This window comes from Balaenoptera borealis (genome assembly GCF_965194805.1).
Source record: "Balaenoptera borealis genome assembly, chromosome: 9".
Classification (NCBI taxonomy): Eukaryota; Metazoa; Chordata; class Mammalia; order Artiodactyla; family Balaenopteridae; genus Balaenoptera; species Balaenoptera borealis.
Window position 1 is genome coordinate 70,063,355 of NC_138873.1, and position 18,438 is coordinate 70,081,792.

The 18,438-nt window shown below is 41.1% G+C and overlaps 1 protein-coding gene across 1 annotated transcript in view; it reads right to left on the minus strand.

Moving 5' to 3' along the window:
• Positions 1-357: 357 nt before the first annotated feature.
• The window catches only part of HTR1E (5-hydroxytryptamine receptor 1E), an 84,833-nt gene continuing 66,752 nt past the window's right edge, over positions 358-18,438 (minus strand). The window contains exon 2 of the mRNA XM_082405994.1: positions 358-7,740. Coding sequence (XP_082262120.1) covers positions 6,455-7,552 — 1,098 coding nt within the window. The 5' untranslated portion in view covers positions 7,553-7,740 and the 3' untranslated portion in view covers positions 358-6,454. The remainder of the gene's footprint in view (positions 7,741-18,438) is intronic.

Below are 18,438 nucleotides of genomic sequence, written 5' to 3' on the forward strand. Positions count from 1 at the left end.
ATTCTTTGAGTACCTAAGACTTTGCTGATCTTATTTTCCAGCTCCTCTTGTTGCTGTTTTTTTTGTATCATCACTGTCCTGATGCCTTCTTTTCTTTATAAATATTTGACAATTCTGCTTCTGCATGAGAAGGGACCCTCCTTACCCAGGACATACTTCTGCTTCTGAATTTCTTAAAGTCTGTAATCAATGTGTTCATTTCAATTAAATTCAACAGACATATAAATTATATAAATTGAATGCTACTACGTACCACCCTCTGTGCTGGGTGCTGGGAGCTTCCAGGGAGCCAACAGATTACTTTCCTGAAGATTCTCCCCTCAGAGTGATTCCCTTCTATTATGAAGGGAGTAATTTCAACCCTTTTTTATGGCAAGGCTGAAGCCTGCTGTGAATTCCCCAGGGTTTATGGGGCAAAAGGAGGATAATTTAAGGATCCTGGATGATTTAAGGGTCCCAGGAACATCCAGTATCTTCCTTTCTACCATTTGAAATAGCTGTTCTTCCTACTGACAGGTGTCTGAGATTGTCTTTTAATTCTAAGCCTGAGGTGACTTAGGTGAGACTTCAGTTTTCAAAAACATTTCCAGCAGGGAAGGATATGAGTTAGTCCTTTTGAAGCATCAATATCTCCTCTTTGATGACAGACGTTTTATTGGGTCCCTTTTCTTAATGATCTCTGCCAGTGTCCCAGGAAACTCTTTAACCAATGTGGTGTCCGTATGTGTTGGCCTGACCCTCATTTTGATATTGGCAGATTCAAATTAGTCTCGAGCCTTTGAAACCCTCCATGGCTTACAATAAAAGTTCATAGGCAGCACTTTCACCATGCGTAGTCTTTAAGTTCTCAAATATCCCCAAGCCAACACCGGAATTAACATTAGGCTCCTGAGCATCCCCGCGCTGATGCTGATACACCTGGGGTTTTCCACAGGTGGTGATAATGGTGGTAATGGTATTCTGGGTGAGGCAGTTCTTTATTGAGTGGGACTGGCTTTTATTTTTTAAAAAATATTTATTTATTTATTTGGCTGCGCCGGGTCTTAGTTGCAGCACACAGGATCTTTAGTTGCAGCATGTGGGATCTAGTTCCCTGACCAGGGATCGAACCGAGGCCCCCTGCACTGAGGGCGTGGAGACTTAACTGCTGGACCACCAGGGAAGTCCTGGCTTTTTTCTAATTGCAGGATTTAGCCTCCTTGTCTCCTACTACAAAACGCCACTGGTGTTCTCTACTGAGATAACTAAATGTGCTCACACACATTCCCAAATACCTCTTAGAACCACTGTGTGATGCTCAGACATGTTCCCATCTCATTAATCACTTTTCCTTATTTCCTGCTGATTATAGTTGATAATTTTAGGCACAGTGCCTTTTCACATGTTGCTCTTGGTGGCCCTTGTAAACCGAAAAAGATTTCATCCCATTCTCATATGCAATGGTTGTCACTGTCTCATCACTTTTAATTTAAAAATTACCTTTATTTGTATTTCTATTGTAGTCATATACTCCTTTTTTGCTGTTTTTTTCTAATGTTCTCACTGTTTCTGTAAATACTGTACATAATGAAGTTATGTGTAGAAGGCCTTAAAAATTAAGCAAACACAGCAAATAAGCAAACGCACATGAGTAGACTAAGATCAACGTGATGGTCGAAACTAAAATGACTTGTGCAGGAAACCAGCAGTTAGTTGCTGGATGTTGCTCTGCAGCTGACCTTGTACACAATTATCAGAGTTTGCAAACTGAAGCTCATAAGTGTGGAAAGCCTATACAGTTATTCAAAGCAGATAGTAGTAGCAGTGCTACTAGGGGTACTTACCGACACCAGTTACAACCAAAGCATCTACCAGGTCTCCAAGGGAGTGACATGTCCAAGAATTCTTTTACCAAGTACACAAACCAGGAAGTCCTAATTTATTAGTTAATGGAGGTGATTGAAATGTCACCCCTGGGTTTTACTTTTAATCTGCTAATGTTTACCCTAGAAACACCGACCATATCAGAAGGTACTGTTACTTCACTCAGGCTTTAATTTAAAGGGGCAATAGTGGTCAATAGCAGCTAGCCCTATCAGTTAAATGAGTAAACCAAACAACAGAATTTTTTTTAACAGGTTTGATTTATACTAGGAAACATATATAGATTCTTTGCTAAGGGCAGAGGTGGGTAGGTATGAGAAAATATATTTAATTAGGATTTATCTAGTAAATAATAAATGAAATTTATCTAGTTAGTGAAAATGAGTAAGTGAAAATTAGTTATGCTTCTGCTTCTTTGTTTTTTATTTCTTTAGACTCTTAAAATTTTTAAACTCTTATAATCGCCAAGAATTTTCAATGATGACATATGGGGGGTGATAAGAAAGCAAGTGAGTTGCCCATATAGCTTTTAGATATTATAGATATTACAGTCGTGATAAATACTAGATTTTCAGCATAGGTACAATCTCAGTTAAATCACCTGTAATTTAAATCTCAACATCCTGGTACATAGATCACCATTAGCTGGACAGCTGTCTGATTTGCCTTGTAATATTTGAGCTGCACATACAGAAACCAATATCCCCTTGTGGAAAAGACTGCTCATTAGCCCCTTGTATCCATTCTCTCCTGCTTCCTTTTATTATAAAGTTCTCACTTTTAGCAAGGCACATGGTTGCCCAACTAGAGATTCACCCTCTTATTCTCTTTTATAGCTTGGTGTGGCCGTGTGACCAAGTTATTGTCAATGGACTATAAGGAGAGGTAAATGTGTACAATTAACACATGACTTCCTTAAAAGGAAATTGCTCTCCATTTCTCTCTCCTCTGTTCTATGGACTGGAACGTGGATGTGATGGTGAGTCAGCTTTGGCCATGCAGATGAGGACAAGCCTTGAGGGGACGGCAGAGCCACAAAATGGAAGGACCTGAGTCCCTGGAGAACATCGTGGAGCAGTGTCTCCTGCTCACTCTGGGCTGCCCTCCTACCTCTTGACTGTCATGTGAGAGAGAAAGAAACTATCTTGTTTGAACTACTATACTTGGGGGTCTCTTCTTTGAGAGCAGCTTAGCTTGAATCCTAACCAGTAAAGGACGTTCATATATTCAGTGGAGAGAGAAATCCATTTTCTTTCCATGTGGAAGCATTCCTAGCAGTTTTTGAACAAAGATGGGAATGATAGGGTAAGTTTTAAAGAAAAAGGAAGTGTGTTATTACATCATGGGATTTTAAAAGTTTGGTTTTCTCACGGAGAGAACATTGCACATTTACATTTCTTTTCTGGGAACATTTATTGAGTGCCTACTGTGTGTAAAACACTCTAGGAGGCCCTGGGGATACAGAGATGAAACAGACACAGTTTCTGCCCTCAAGGAGCTCACAATCTACTATAGCAGACAGAAGAAATATACAAACAAATGCACTACAAGATAGGATGCATATAATAATAGAGATCCCAGTGAGGTTCTATGGGAGCATAGAGCTGGGAGAGAGGACTTTCACATGACAGAGAAGGAAAGAGGACCTCAGGAAGGCTTTGCAGAAGAGATTGCATTGGCACTCCATGATGAAGGACAGGGAGAAGAAAGATGGGAAGCCAGGGGGTCAGGTTTCTGGAGCAGTGGGGACAAATGTTAGGGGAGCTCAGAAAACAGGAAATCTCCAGACTTTTCTGGAATATGAGGTGGGTGAGACGAAGTGCTGAGACTTAATTCTGGAAATGTGGTTTGAGGCCACATAGTGAAGAAGCCTTGAATGTTATATTTAGGAATTTTAATTTATTTTGTACTGGTGGGAAAATACTAAGGGATTTTGAGCACTGAAGTTAGAAATCAACAGGACATTCTAGGAGACTGAATCTCAGGCTTTAGCATGCACCAGAATCTCCTGGAGGGCTTGTTAAGATAGAGGTGGATGCCCCCCCCCCGCCTTAGAATTTCTGACGTGGTAGGTCTTCAGTGGGGCCCTAGACTTTGCATTTCTAACAAGTTCCCAGGTGATACTGACGATGCTGGTCTGGAGATGTTGCTTTGAGAACCACTGTTCTAGGAATATGTATCTGGCAGGTGTGCAGGGGCAGAGTTGCAGGTGAGGGGTCCAGAGGTAGGTGGATCAGATAAGAAGATTGGTCCAGGGCAGAGGACCAAGTTATTGGAGAAGAGGGGTGCATATACAAACATTGCTACAGAGGTAAATGGATAAGACTTTTATACTATCTGGATGTGAGAGACAAGCCACAAAGAGAGAGAATCTCATTTACCTAATGTGAATGATAAAAAGCATAGTAATCCTGTTATCTGAGATTGAGAAGGTGGAAAAGGAGAAGGTATGAGTGTGGGAAATGATCATGAGTTCAGTTTAGAAAGGCTGTGTTTGAGGCACCAATAGAGTGTTAGTAGGGAGATGTTCACCAGACATAATTCATGGGTCTAGGGTTTGAGAAAGAGAGAGATCAGAATTAAAGACACACATTTTAGAGCCTCAGGCATAGAACTATTTGTGGAAATGATGGACGTTGGGGTGGAGTATGAATATACAGGAGGTGAGAGCTGAGAATAAACCCCTAGGATGAAGAAAAGGAGGCAAAGAATGAGAAGGTAGCTGGAGAACCAGGTTAGTAAAGGGATCCTGGAAGGCATGGGCTTAAACAAGAAAGGGGTGGTTAGCTGTTTTAACTGATGAGAGTGGGAAGTAGATAAGAACAGAGGAAAGGACACTGGATTTGCCCATTGGCAAGTCGCTGATATCCTTTGGGAGATCAGTTTTGGGGGAACTGGGAGGGGCATACCCAGATGGCAAAGGAGAGAAAAGTTAGTGGAAGGGGAGAAGTGGAGGTAGAACGAGCAGGTTGATGACTGGGGAGACTCAGATGGGAGAGTGTGGAATGAGATGGAGCAGGAGCTGGAAGGGGAAGTAGGGCCAGAGTATGTTGGTTCTAATGTCTAACAGACTTGAGCAAACTGATGGGTGAGATTAAAGAAGAGTGGGGAGAGGAAGGGATGGTGGGAGGGAGGGAGAGAAAGAGAGAGAGAGAGAGAGGAAAGTAGCAAGATTACAGAAAATTTGAGAGGGGATAGAATTAAGGGGTAAAACATGGAGGTGGAAGCGGGCAGGGGGCAAAGCAATGTCTTCTCAACAAACAAAGAAGAGACGTGATCTGGGGGGAGTGAAGAGGTGGGAGAGGCTGTGGATGAGAGGTGAGGAGCAGAGGTCTAGAACAGTCACTTACTGAGGAGTGTCCAAGAAGTTACACACTTTCAGTCCCTTCTGTCATCACTCTTGACTTAGTGACGAGCTCCACCATATGACCAGAGCCATCAGTCCAAGTTGGCCACGCACCGTGTGGCCTTGGGTCCCGCCTGCAGCCTCCTGGCCCCAGTCTGCAGTCCAGTATGGAAGCTATAGGGATTCCAGGAGACACAATTTCATACTCATTTGCTAGTGGGTGGCCTTTGCTGTAAACACAGATTTTCAATTTTTAATTTTTTTTCCAAGTGCACAGCTGGTAACGTAATGAGCAACAGTCTCCAACAAAGTTCTTCAGGTAATATATTCTCTCATTTGATCCCCCCTGCACCCCTTAATGGGTTCAGCAGCTTAATGCTGCTTTAAAAATTCTCCAAATTAGACTTGTACTCACACCTTAATCCTGCTAGAATGGGAGAGTGTACTCGAGGCTTAGCTGGGACACTTCTTAGAACTGGAGGAGGCCCAATGTGTCTGTCAGGTTAAATAGCAACAAAATGACCAATTTCCATGATTGTTTTATAATATTATTTGCTTATGTTTCATATTCATAGTCAAAGACCTAGGAAAGTGCCAGTACATTCATTCCAAGTTCTCTTTAGAGAATGAGGATGTGTATTTAATCATGAACTAAGAAGACATGCCAGCTGTACTATCTGTGCTGGAAAGGAGTGGGCCATGTAATCATAATAAGTGGCTTTAGATCAGGTCTGCAAGCAGTAGATGACAGCACACCACTTTTTTTTCTTTTACTGCTTTATGTGGTCATGCAATTTCCACTGGAATTGGTAAGCATCTGGATCCATATGCTCAGAATTAATGCCACACACCAGGGCAAGTTATCAGATATTTGATTTATAAGTAATAAGAAATTCTCCAAATGAAGATTTATTTTGGTATTCTTTAATTGCAGGGTTAACTGAAATGGCTAAAAAAGTAAAAAGTATTTACTATTTTACCTTATTATTACTGCTGTGAAATTTCTGTTTTTGTATGATAGTGTTTATTTGCAATTAGGTACCACAAATAAGACCAGAGGTAGAAAACAGCACACACAATAACAAGCCTCAAACAAAACAGAAAACAAACAAACAAACAAAAACCAAGACCACACATACTTACAAACCTCCTGAACCAACTATGTTCAAGAATTAATAAGTTGCACCCCTTACCCCCGTGCACTCACGAGGCTGGTAAAAGTCATGCCTTCTGGCTTTTTACAATCTAAGTATGTTCTCGGCACCGAATAAGCTTTTTAAAAGCCAGCTTAAAGTCTTCATTAAAACTTGTGTAGAGCAGAGGGTTGATCAGAGAATTAACATAACCAAGCCATGTCAAAAAATCGGCCACTTCAGAGGACACGGTGTAGATGCTCAGACCTACAATCAGCTCTTTGATGAAGAATGGCAGCCAGGACAAGATGAATGCACCCAAAATCAGTCCGAGGATGCGTGCTGCCTTGCGCTCCCTGGTACTGGAGATTTGCTGGCGTTCTCCCGGGTTATCTAGGTCACGGGCAAAGGGAGGGATCCTGATGGAGGTGTGGATCTTTTCAAACTCTGTGGGAGGGTCTGAGGTGGAGAAGTCAGACACACAGAAAGTCTGTGTCAGTTTACAACTGGCGAACGAATTTTGGCTATCCGTGCTTCTGTTGCTTAAGTGCCGGCTTGATCCTCTTTTCTGGTAAAGGCTCTTGGCTGCACGGTAAATCCGGTAATAGAGAATCAGTATCAAAGTCAAGGGGATGTAAAATGCCCCAAGTGTGGAGTAAATGGTGTAGATGATGTGGTCGTGCTGGATGGTGCACTGACTAGGGGGCAGGCTGAGTTGGCGGTGGCTCCTCCAGAACAGAGGGGGCATGGAGATGAAGATGGAGATGGTCCAGACCGTGAGGATCATCAGCCCGGCCCTCTTGGCGGTCCTCTTCCTGGCATACTCAATAGCGTTGGTGATGGCCCAGTACCTGTCCAGGGCAATCACACAGAGATGAAGGATGGAGCAGGTGCAGCAGGTCATGTCCACACTCAGCCACACCTCGCAGATGAAGTACCCCAGCTTCCAGCTGTCCATGACGATGTACATGATGCTCAAGGGCATGACGAGCACAGCCACCAGGAGGTCCGTCACAGCCAGAGAACAGATCAGGTAGTTGGCAGGCTGGTGGAGCTTCTTGGTGGTGCAGATGGCCATGATCACGGCCGAGTTTAGCAGCATGGTCAGGGTGGTGATGAGCACCAGAGTCATGGAAATGAGCATCTTCTCAGTGATGGTCTTGGGTCTCACAGCCACACTGGCTTCTGGGGTACAGTTAGTAATGTTCATTTTCCCCTGTTCTAATCTACACTGTGGAGAAGCTGATGGTTATTTTCCTGCAGTTGGAAACTATGTAGACTTGAAAATCTCTCATTTGTAAGGAGGCGGTAATTTTTTCTTCAGCTGCATAGTGTCTTGGGTTCCATTTCGTGTGGGTAAAGGGAAGCACCACAGCATTTCTTCTGAATGGAGGGTTCCTGGAAAATAGTATGCTACTGGTTAATGAATGAAAAAGCCATATTCTTCATGGACATATATACACTACCAAATGTAAAATAGATAGCTAGTGGGAAGCAGCCACATAGGGGTGGGATAGGGAGGGTGGGAGGGAGACGCAAGAAGGAGGAGATATGGGGATATATGTATATGTATAACTGATTCACTTTGTTATACAGCAGAAACTAATACACCATTGTAAAGAAATTATACTCCAATAAAGATATTAAAAAAAAAAGCCATATTCTTTTACCTGGAAGACAAAATGACAGTATTTTGGTATTCATAAAATCTTTACATATTTTTGATATAATTTTTTTCTTCTTTGAATGTAATCATCATCTTTTTTAAAAATTGAAGTATAGTTGATGTACAATATTATATAAGATAGAGGTGTACAATATAGTGATTCACAATTTTTTTTTTTTGTCAGTGCGGCATGTGGGATCTTTTTTCCCTGACCAGGGATTGAACCCGTGCCCGTTGTAGTGGAAGCGTGGAGTCTTAACCACTGGACCTCCAGGGAAGTCCCATGATTCACAATTTTTAAAGGTTATACTCTATTTATAGTTACTATAAAGTATTGGCTATAGTCCCTGTGCTGTACAATATATCTTTGTAGCTTATTTTATACATAATAGATTCTATACATAATACAATCTATTATGTATACTTCTTAATCCTCTACCCCCATACAGCCCCTCCTCCCTTCCCTCTCCCCACTGGTAACCACTAGTTTGTTCTCTATATCTGTAAGTCTGTTTCTTTTTTGTTATATTCACTAATAAACTTCATCTTTACATTATTATTCAGATGCTACTTTTTTTTAAAGTTCCCAAACTCTTTATGAGGAAGACATTATCAAATTTTAAGTCTATCTTGCCACCCAAATTACTGTCTCATTTACATTTATAAGGCTTTTTACACTTGGAGACATATATTCACATAATATCACGCTTTAAAAATTCTGGGACCATTACATTAAAGGAAAAATTATATTGTTTATAATAAGAAGCCTTCAAACCAGATTTTAAAGTTTCACAGCAAATATTTAACTTCACAGATATTTTAGTGTCACAATGGGATTGTGCAATTTCGTCTAATTATTTCTGACATTTTACATATCCCACTGTGCATTTCTCTGGAGAAAAGAGAGAAAAAAGCATATAACGTTACTTTGATGTTTATGGCAAATTGTTCTCAGAGTAATACAGTAAATTGACTGTGAAACAGAATTATCACCAAGCTCAAAGATCTCTATATTTTTTAAAATGTGTTTAGTTTTGGTTAACATTTGTGTTTATCTATCCATCTATCTATCTATCATCTTTCTAACTACCTATCTGTCTTGTCACCTGTCTACTGGAACACTGTCATTGAGCTGGGCAGTCAATGAGATAGTCAGTGACATTTACTGAATGCATAGCTGTAAGGAATTTTTAAAAAGTAAAGTCAAATACAAGTGTATATTCATGAGAATAAGTCAATCAAAATCTGCATAGGAATATTCATGGCTAATGACTATTGGTTAGAACACAGATCAAATCCTCTGATTTGACTCTATGACATTAGGTCCAGGAAAACCTCAAAGAAATACTGGTGTTTCAGCAGTTTTAAGAAGGGACATAGATTGTTGTGGATTAGGCCCAACAGACATAATGACTTCAGCAGAGGATGAGGGCAAGAGCAGCCGAGACATGTGTGAAATGGGAGTGAAGGTGGGTAGAGGTCTTTGGATGAAGTGGAAACTGGAAGGCAGTGGGCAGGAAACAAAATCTCCAGCCTGGATGAGATTTAGCTCTAAATTTAATTTCTCCTGTTTATAGGGCAAAAACCAAGAGAGGGTAAATGAGGATCATTTATCTTTTAGACACAGAAAATGAAAGAAAATAATGATGATTTCCCTAAAGATCAGAAATGAGGCAATTATTTTTAAGATAGTCTGTATCTTTCTTCTGCATCTCTGTTTCTATGATGTTTTACATTGTTTCTGTGGATGTACCTACTTTTTTTCCTCCTTTTTTTGGCTGCATGGCACCGCATGTGGGATCTTAGTTTCCCCAACCAGGGATCGAACCCATGCCCCCTGCAGTGGGAGCACGGAGTCTTAACCACTGGACGGCCAGGGAAGTTCCTGGATGTACTTCAAAAGTCCACTTTTGAATGTCTTGTGTTTCCCTAGTTCTTTCAGGGGACTTGTGCCATCAACAACTCCTTCTTTCTTGTAAATGGAATATTTTTTTCTCCGCTGGTACCTTTCCCTCCTTTTATAATGAGTTTAAATGTGCATGTATATTTGAGACCAGGCTATAAAACTGAAAGAATATGGGCTCTGGAATCAGACAGACATGGGTTCAGATCCCAGCTAAGCCATCTACTAGCTGCTTGGGGCAACTTCTCTACATTTTTCCTGGTGTCTTATGTCTTTATCTCTCCATTTTGACCCCTTTCTGTTTAATAAAATGAAATAAAGTTGTTTTTTTCTCCAAATATTAATCCTTAGCTATGTGTTTCTCGGGTTCTTGAGGTTTGTGGGATAGAGTAGTTCTCAGTAAAAAGGCTTTTCCACTCTGTAAGATTAAGAGCATATAGTAGCATGAATAAGGGACAGATAACTTTAGAAATTTCAACTTGATTATAGAGGCAATTAGGAAATGCATTAATTTTGAAAGTGTGCAGTAAAAAAAAAAATCAGAGTCATTTCAGCTTCATAGAGCTTTTAAAAGCTGCTCTATTTAGCTGAGCTCCCATAACTCCTACTTGTCATTTCTCTGGTGACACCATTTTGCTCCTTATTTTGTAACTTTATTTTTCATTCCCCTCAGCCGACTATACATTTCTGGAGGGTAGGATGTATGCCTGATTCATCTTTTTAGCTTTAAATTAAATTTAATTTCTAGTTAAATTAGTAAAAACATTACAGTTTGAGGGGACTGCATTGTCAGCTCTTTAATGTGACTTCCTGGTTTATTTGTGCCTGAGCCTTTCAGAGTAGACGTTTTGTATCCTTGTATCGTCAGCCACCCTAAACTCCTGCACACATCCAACTTGCCATCTTTCATCTGTTTTCATTTAACAATATATCTTGAAGTTTGTTCCATAGCAACACCTGTAACACATTCTTTCAGACGGCTGGGTAAGGTCCCCTGGGGGGGTGATGATAAATTGAACAAGTGTGGAGGACTGGGCTTTGGAGCTCTTCACTGTTTAAAAAATCAGGTAGGTAAGGAGGAACCTGCAGATCAGAGGACAAGAAAAGCTCCTGAGGTGGAGGAGAACGAGGAGAGAGAATTCCATGCCACGACCATGTGAAGGAAGCGTATTAAGTAAGAGAGCGTGATCCACTGTGTAAGCACTGCTGACAGACTGTAGATGGGCTGGGCAATCCGGGTGAACATCCATGACCTTGACAAGAGTCATCTGGTGCCGTGGTGGAGTTTACTGAAAAGGGGAGCAGAAAAATAAGTTGGTGGATGTGGAGGGAAATGTGGAGTCAGGGTTGTTTTCTTTTTAAGATGAGAGGTTGTCTTTTTAAACCAGGCTGTTCATAGTTTTCTTTACTGCTACATTCAGTATCCTTTGTATTGGGATGGGGAGCATTTGTGGAGTGGGTGAAATGTAAAAGAGGAAGCAGGAAAGCCGTAAGGAGGAGGCTCGAGTCAGTCAGTGGGGCCTTGGGACACCAGGTAAGTAGAATTCCCTGAGCAATTTAAGGGATCATGTTGGGGGCGGTGAAGGGGCCAGAGATACAGCCATACTCAGGAAATGACCCAACCTCAATTGTCTTGGCTTCCTTTTACCTTTTTAAGAAAATAACACAGTTGATAATCACTACCAACTCCTTAGGAGGTAGTATGATTTCTAATTAGAACAGAGCTTGTTACATAGCACCTGAAAATCTCTCAAGCATCTTTAGCTTCTCACGTAGTGCTGGGGGAGGGACTCTAATAACACTTCAGTCAAAACACATTCTGCAGAACCAAGGCAAATAGTGATAGCAACACACCAAATTTCATTAGTCCCCTGGAATGGAAAATTAACTGCAGTAATTGTAGCTAAAACCAGACATATCCTATCAGGAGTTGATGCAGGAACATCTTGGGGGGTTTGTAACTTTCAGTTTCTGCTCTAATTATGACATGGAAAATACCAGTGCAGTCCAAAGCCATATTTAAATAGTTTTTCGTTAGAATTATGAATAGGAGAGAATCACTCTAAGCCAAACAGCTCAGTGTATGCTGCTTCCATTTACCGAGATGCTTCATAGCCTCTGATTTATATTATCCCAGTGATGGTCAGAGCACCAGTCACCAGAGTTATGAGCACACTCAACTCCTTTTGAATTTTACCTTCTTATCTAGTCTTCTATTGGTTTTAGATAACTTGCTATAAATATTCTTTCATCTCTTCTTTGATTGTTTTCTTTTTGCCCCAATTTCTTCAAATCATGAGAAAAACCCTCAGTATGCGCCAGTTTCTTTTTGTTATTTCAGGAGTGACAACTTGCCTTCATATTACTAATTTTATCTCCTAATTGTTTGTTAAATCCACTTCCTCAGCCTTCATAAAGATTTTTCTTTGCCTGTCCAGGGGAAAGGAAGGGTGGATAGTAGTACATTTCTCAATTTGACCTTTAGTGGGTGCAAAGGAAGAGGGAGAGGAGATTCCAGAGTGTGGTGTGCTTTATTCTCTTTTTCTTATTTATTTATTTTAATTACGACTGGGACATGACATGTGGTTATTATGAGGTTACTATACTCATAACAGGAAAACATTATCATTGTAAAAATTCAAGTGAAACAGAGTACGTAGTTTCAGGAGATGTTTATATATTCTGGACACAATTCTTTTGTCAGAACAATGTTTTGTGAAAATTTTCTTCCGCTCTGTGGTTTGCCTTTGTATTTTTCTATGTAGCCTTTTGATAAAGCAGAAAACTTTAATTTTGATGAAGTCTAAGTGGTCCATGTTTTCTTTACGATTAGAGCTTCCTGTGTCCAAAGAAGGTTTTTCTAACCTCAAAGTCACAAAGATCTTTTTTTTTGTATTTTCCTTAGAAGCTTAATAGTTTTAGGTTTTATGTTCATCTTGGGAGAGGTCATCCAGAGGACATGACTGCCCGTGAGCTGGACCAGAGCAATGGGAGGCTCCTCACTCCGTCCCCCATCCTGGGAATGCATGTTCTGCTCACAGTTCCCACAGTGGGAGCTGTTTTCAAGGATGCAGCCTTGAGAGATTAAGGTGTTATTGAGACCATCTGGACGGTACACGTGACTGCATCCAGTTAAGGCCTCCCTATAAACTTTAAAGATTCTGGTAGACAGGTGTGGAGATCTGTTCATCTCATGAACACTTGTGACCAGACTCATATGTAAGTTCCCTTGCTTAGTAAACCTCCCACCTACCCATCTGGAGTGGTCTGCCTCTATCTTTGGCCTCTCCTTGCCCTCTGTGTATGGAGGCCAATTTCAGATTTCACTCCGGAAATTCCTGAATTTGCAAACCAACAATTGGTAAGCCAGTCAGGAGACTGGAGGAGTGGGTTTTGGGAAAGAGGCATCTGTGGGGGAAATCCCGAATTGGCCATTGACCTCTACGTGGGGAAGGGTGACCTGTATGTTAGATGCTCGTGGTCCTCCACGTGAATCCGGGGACTCCCTGGAACCCTGGCTGGCTTAGTGAGCTTGTTTGAGGAACTGTGCATGGTGCACTGCAGCAAGGAAGGGACATGAAGGGCTGACAGTGGGCTAGTCTCTACTGTGGGCAGTTCACTGGCCACTATGCCCAGCTAGAGACGGAAGCTCAAGTAGAAGTTGGAAGAAGAGCTGAGGTTGGAGAAGGGTGTGCAGTGTCCACTAGTCTGCTAGCTTCCGGGCTGGCAGACAAAGTGGGAGAGCAGAGTAAGAAGTTAGAGACTTTAGTGCGCTGGTTTGCAAAGCTAGGAGGGCACAAGCTGCTTAGGATTAAGGTCTAAGCATGGGACAAAGCCTAACTGGGATGCTAAGAGGTGGAATCCCTGGGAAAGGGATTTGAATGAAGAAGAGGATGTTATGGTGATTGACATTGAAATGGATGAAATACCCCTGCTGTTTGATCCCACCGATGGTTACAGAGGGCAAACCATTATAGTCAGGAAGTTCCCTTCGACGTTGCAAATTGGGCGTTCTCCCCACATCAACAGAATGGGCCCATTACATTGATGATATAATGTTAACACATGAGGACTTGCCTTTGCTGCAAGACACTCTGCAGACTTTGCTGGAACCTCTGTGGAGGTGATGGACAATGAATCCACAGAAAATTCAAGACCCAGGCACTGCCATCAAGTTTTTGGGAGCCATTTGTTTGGGTAAGATGTATATTGTCCCAGAAGCTTTGACTGATAATGTACAAACCGATCCAACCCCTAAGAACATGAAAGGAATTCAAGTTTTTATAGGGATTTGGGGGTTTTGGAGGTTTTTACTTCCCACCTGGCACAGTGCTGCCATCCCTATACTGCCTGGTAAAGAAAGGACATGCATGGGACATGGATCAGAGCAGCAAGCCACCTTTGAGAAGGCAAAAATACTAGCGAAGCTGATTAAAGCTCTGGGCATCTCTCAAGCAGGGCTACCACTGGTGTTAGATGTGCCTGTAGCCCTGGAAGGTATGGGTTGGGCACTGTGGCAAAGACAACAGAATACCCCTAAGATATTTGTCCCAGCTCTAAAAGGGGGCAGAAACCCGATATAGCCCCATAGAGCAAGAACTCCTAGCAATATACACATTCCTCCAGGTAGAACCTCTCAGCATATATGGTAAGAACTTCTCTTCCTATCAAAGGGTAGGTTAGGATGTTGCTTTCCTTCTCCCACAATCCCTTGTGCCCTTCTTTTTCAACCCCAGACCAGCAGGATGGCTCCTGCATAGGAGGGTGCCGAGAACAAGGGTCAGTCCACCATCAACAAGGTGGTGACCAGAGAATACACTATTAATGTTCACAAGGCATCCGTGGAGTCGGTTTCAAGAAGTGTGCCCTTCGGGCACTCAAAGAAATCCTGAAATTTGCCATGAAGGAGATGGGGACTCCAGATATACGCATTGACAGGAGCTATGAACACACTATTTCTTTTTTCTTTTTTTTAATAAATTTATTTATTTTATTTATTTTTGGCTGCATTGGGTCTTTGTTGCTGCACACGTGCTTTCTCTAGTTGCAGCGAGCGGGGGCAACTCTTCATTGCGTTGCGTGGGCTTCTCATTGCGGTGGCTTCTCTTGTTGTGGAGCACAGGCTCCAGGCACACGGGCTTCAGTAGTTGTAGCACGTGGGCTCAGTAGTTGTGGCGCACGGGCTTAGTTGCTCCACGGCATGTGGGATCTTCCCGGACCAGGGCTCGAACCCGTGTCCCCTGCATTGGCAGGCAGATTCTTAACCACTGCACCATCAGGGAAGCCCCGCAACACACTATTTCTTGCTTCTCAACCTAAAGTAGGTTGAGCAAAAACCCCCCAAAATATGTACCTGCAAACCTCCCTCTTATATACATGCCCTTGGAGGTGGTTGGAGCAGAGCCAAGTGGTCTGAGACAGCAATACTTTCCAAGGTGGAAGCTCAGTAGGAAACCTTAGGTCTGCAGGCAGCTTAAATGCTCATTTCCTTGAGTCTGGTACAAAGGCACACTGCACTGCAGAAGATTTAAAAGAAAAATGTGTGCACAGCACAGGAAGGAGCCCAGATCTTCTCTGATGAATTGAGTACTTCAGTTGTGTCATTAAGCTGGATCAAAAGAAAGTCAATTCACTTAAAAAAATTTGCTAATACAACCTCAAGCACCAGCTAGCTTAAATGACAGGCACTTCATAAAGTTCATTTTTATTATTCTCAGCTGAAAAGTAAATAACACTTCTACGGGTGCCCTTCATATTAAAAAGCTTTATTTGCCCGCAGTAGAGACTATTTATTGACTAAAACCTTATCTATACTTCACAAGACAGATTGTATTTCCCCATCACCTTTCAAAGAGATGTATCCAGTCCATACAGGAGAAAGGAAAGCAGTCTGATAAAAGAGACGCTAACTGAAAGAGCTCCCAATGACAATGACTGCAAAAGCTGGGACAATCTGAGCAGTGAAACAAATAACATAGTATTGGATTATAACCCAGAAAATAAAATAAATATCCATGAGTCCATACTGACATAAATAAATAATATAAATAAGCATCAGCAAAAATAAATACTGTATAATATCGCTTGTATGTGGAATCTAGAAAAATGATACAGATGAACTTATTTGCAAAGCAGAAATAGAGACACAGACATAGAGAACAAACTTATGGATACCAAGGGGGTAAGGGGGTAGGTGGGATGAATTGGGAGATTGGGATTGACATATATACACTACTGTGTATAAAATAGATAACTAATGAGAACCCCCTGCATAGCACAGGGAACTCTACTCAGTGCTCTGTGGTGACCTAAATGGGAAGGAAATCCAAAAAAGAGGGGGTATATGTATATGTATAGTTGATTCATTTTGCTGTACAGCAGAAACTAACATAACATTGTAAAGCAACAATACTCCAATAAAAATTAATTAAAAAAATAAATAAGCATCAGCTGCACTTTTATAAAGGTAACTTCCCCAAAACAAGAGGCTACTGTCCTCTCAGGACTGAGTCATAAGTGTATACACATATAAATTGTTGAATAAATAAGTACTGAAGGCACAAATCTTCCTTAAAGAAGAATTCCAAAAAATACAAGTACATATTCCCGCCTCCAGGAATTGGAGCTTAATTCCCCATACTTGAGGGTAGGCTAGACTTAATGACTAACCATTGTAAAAAATAGAGTAGAGAAAGGAAAAAATAGTACCTTTGGAGAGGAGAATCCTGGCAAGCACTACCTTAACCAAGTGATGAAGGTTTACATCCCCAGTGATGTCATGTGGATATGATATACTCTGATATGATGTAATGAGAAGGGCACTTCTCCATGGTGTTCTTTCCAAAAACCCATAGCCCCCGTTTAAACATGAGAAAAGCACCAGACAAACCAAGATCAGGAGTCATTCTGCAGGATACCTGGCCAGCACTCCTCAAGACCATCAAGGTCATGAAAGAGAAGCAAAGAGTGAGAAATTGTCACAGGCCAGCGGAGATGGGAAATGCGACAACTAAATACAATGTATGTCCTGGATTGAAAAAGAAAGAGGGCATTAATGGAAAAACTGGTCAGATCCAAATAAAGTCTGGAGTTTGGCAACAGAGATAAGACTGGAAATGACAGCAAAGCCTCATCTCATGTACCAGTTGTATCACTGGCTGCATGGACTGCTGTGTTGGACTTTCTAAGGTTGCATCTGAGCTCAGCATGACAGTGCTGTGAATGGCAAGTGTTGTCTGCTATGGGTGTGGGCAGGGGCTGGAGCATGCATCCTGTATATTTGCCTTTTCTTGGTCCTATATTTGTTTGTTTACTTTGTATTTGACTGTCTTGCCTCAAAAAGTAAATGTGTTTTGATTTTCCCATAGTTATATTATCTGACTCCCAAACTCACAATATTTACTTTGTCAATTTTTGCCTCATTTCCTTTTTCCTTCATCAATATTATGCTTATTAAGGGGGCCAAGGGAACTTTGTATGTTTCTTTTTACTCTTGATGAATCCTCTGAGTTGCTAAGCTATTAAGAGCCACAGTCCCTTCTAGAATACAGTTAATTAGATTTCACTGTTTTCCAGCAAAGTGTTGAAATTGTTTATAGGGATTAGTAGCACTAATCAGAACTTAAAAGGGCACTGATATCTCTGCAAATATTATAGGATTATATATTTTGCTTTTTAAACTGTTACAGGTGAGGTTCTTCAGATATAATAGGAAAAGGAAATAGTTTCACCTCATATAAACCCCAATTCATGGGTCCTGGCTGCTGGAGTGCTGGACTGAGGATTCAGAGGTGGTAGCCAGACTAAGCAAGAGTGTTATGACTGATTAGTGATCAATCACTAGTAACTAGTCTGGATTGGTATCTGAAAAGCTAAGATTTTTTTATTTCCCTAGAATTAAAAAAAAAGTCAGTGTCCTTCCAAATGGCAGCAAATGTCTTGAGGACCATCATTTTGATTCAATCTAATTTCAATCGAGTTCTACCTAGAGAAAAATAAATTCTTCTAATCACCATGTTCATGAATTCCAGCTTTTATGAGAAAAGTGATAGAATTGTGACCCTCCATGCTACTTTTTTATTGTTTATAAGAAATACAGCAAGGTAGTGATATAACTTTTTCCCCTTCTACAACTGCACAGATAGTAAATAACAGCCTTCTAGATGTTGGAAATAATAAACATTATCAGAATTTGTTCTACAACCTGTGAAGGATGCCACCATGAATTTTTAACTAACATTTTTTCCAATACTTCAGATGTGTAGGGCTAATAGAATAGATAATGGCAGTTTTCTGGGGTGAAGATTATGTGGAGAAACATATATTTACCACACAAAGTAAGAGGCAGTGACAGGAGGAGAAATGTACAGAGAAGAAAAGATTCCAGTAAGTTTAATTTGTGATACAAGTGAGAAGCATTCCAATCCTAGACAGATAAGAGCATTCACCTTCCTCCCATCTCAGTCTGACAATACATGGTTTTCGAAGTCAAGATATGATTAAAAAGTTTCCGCTTGTTGTAATGTAT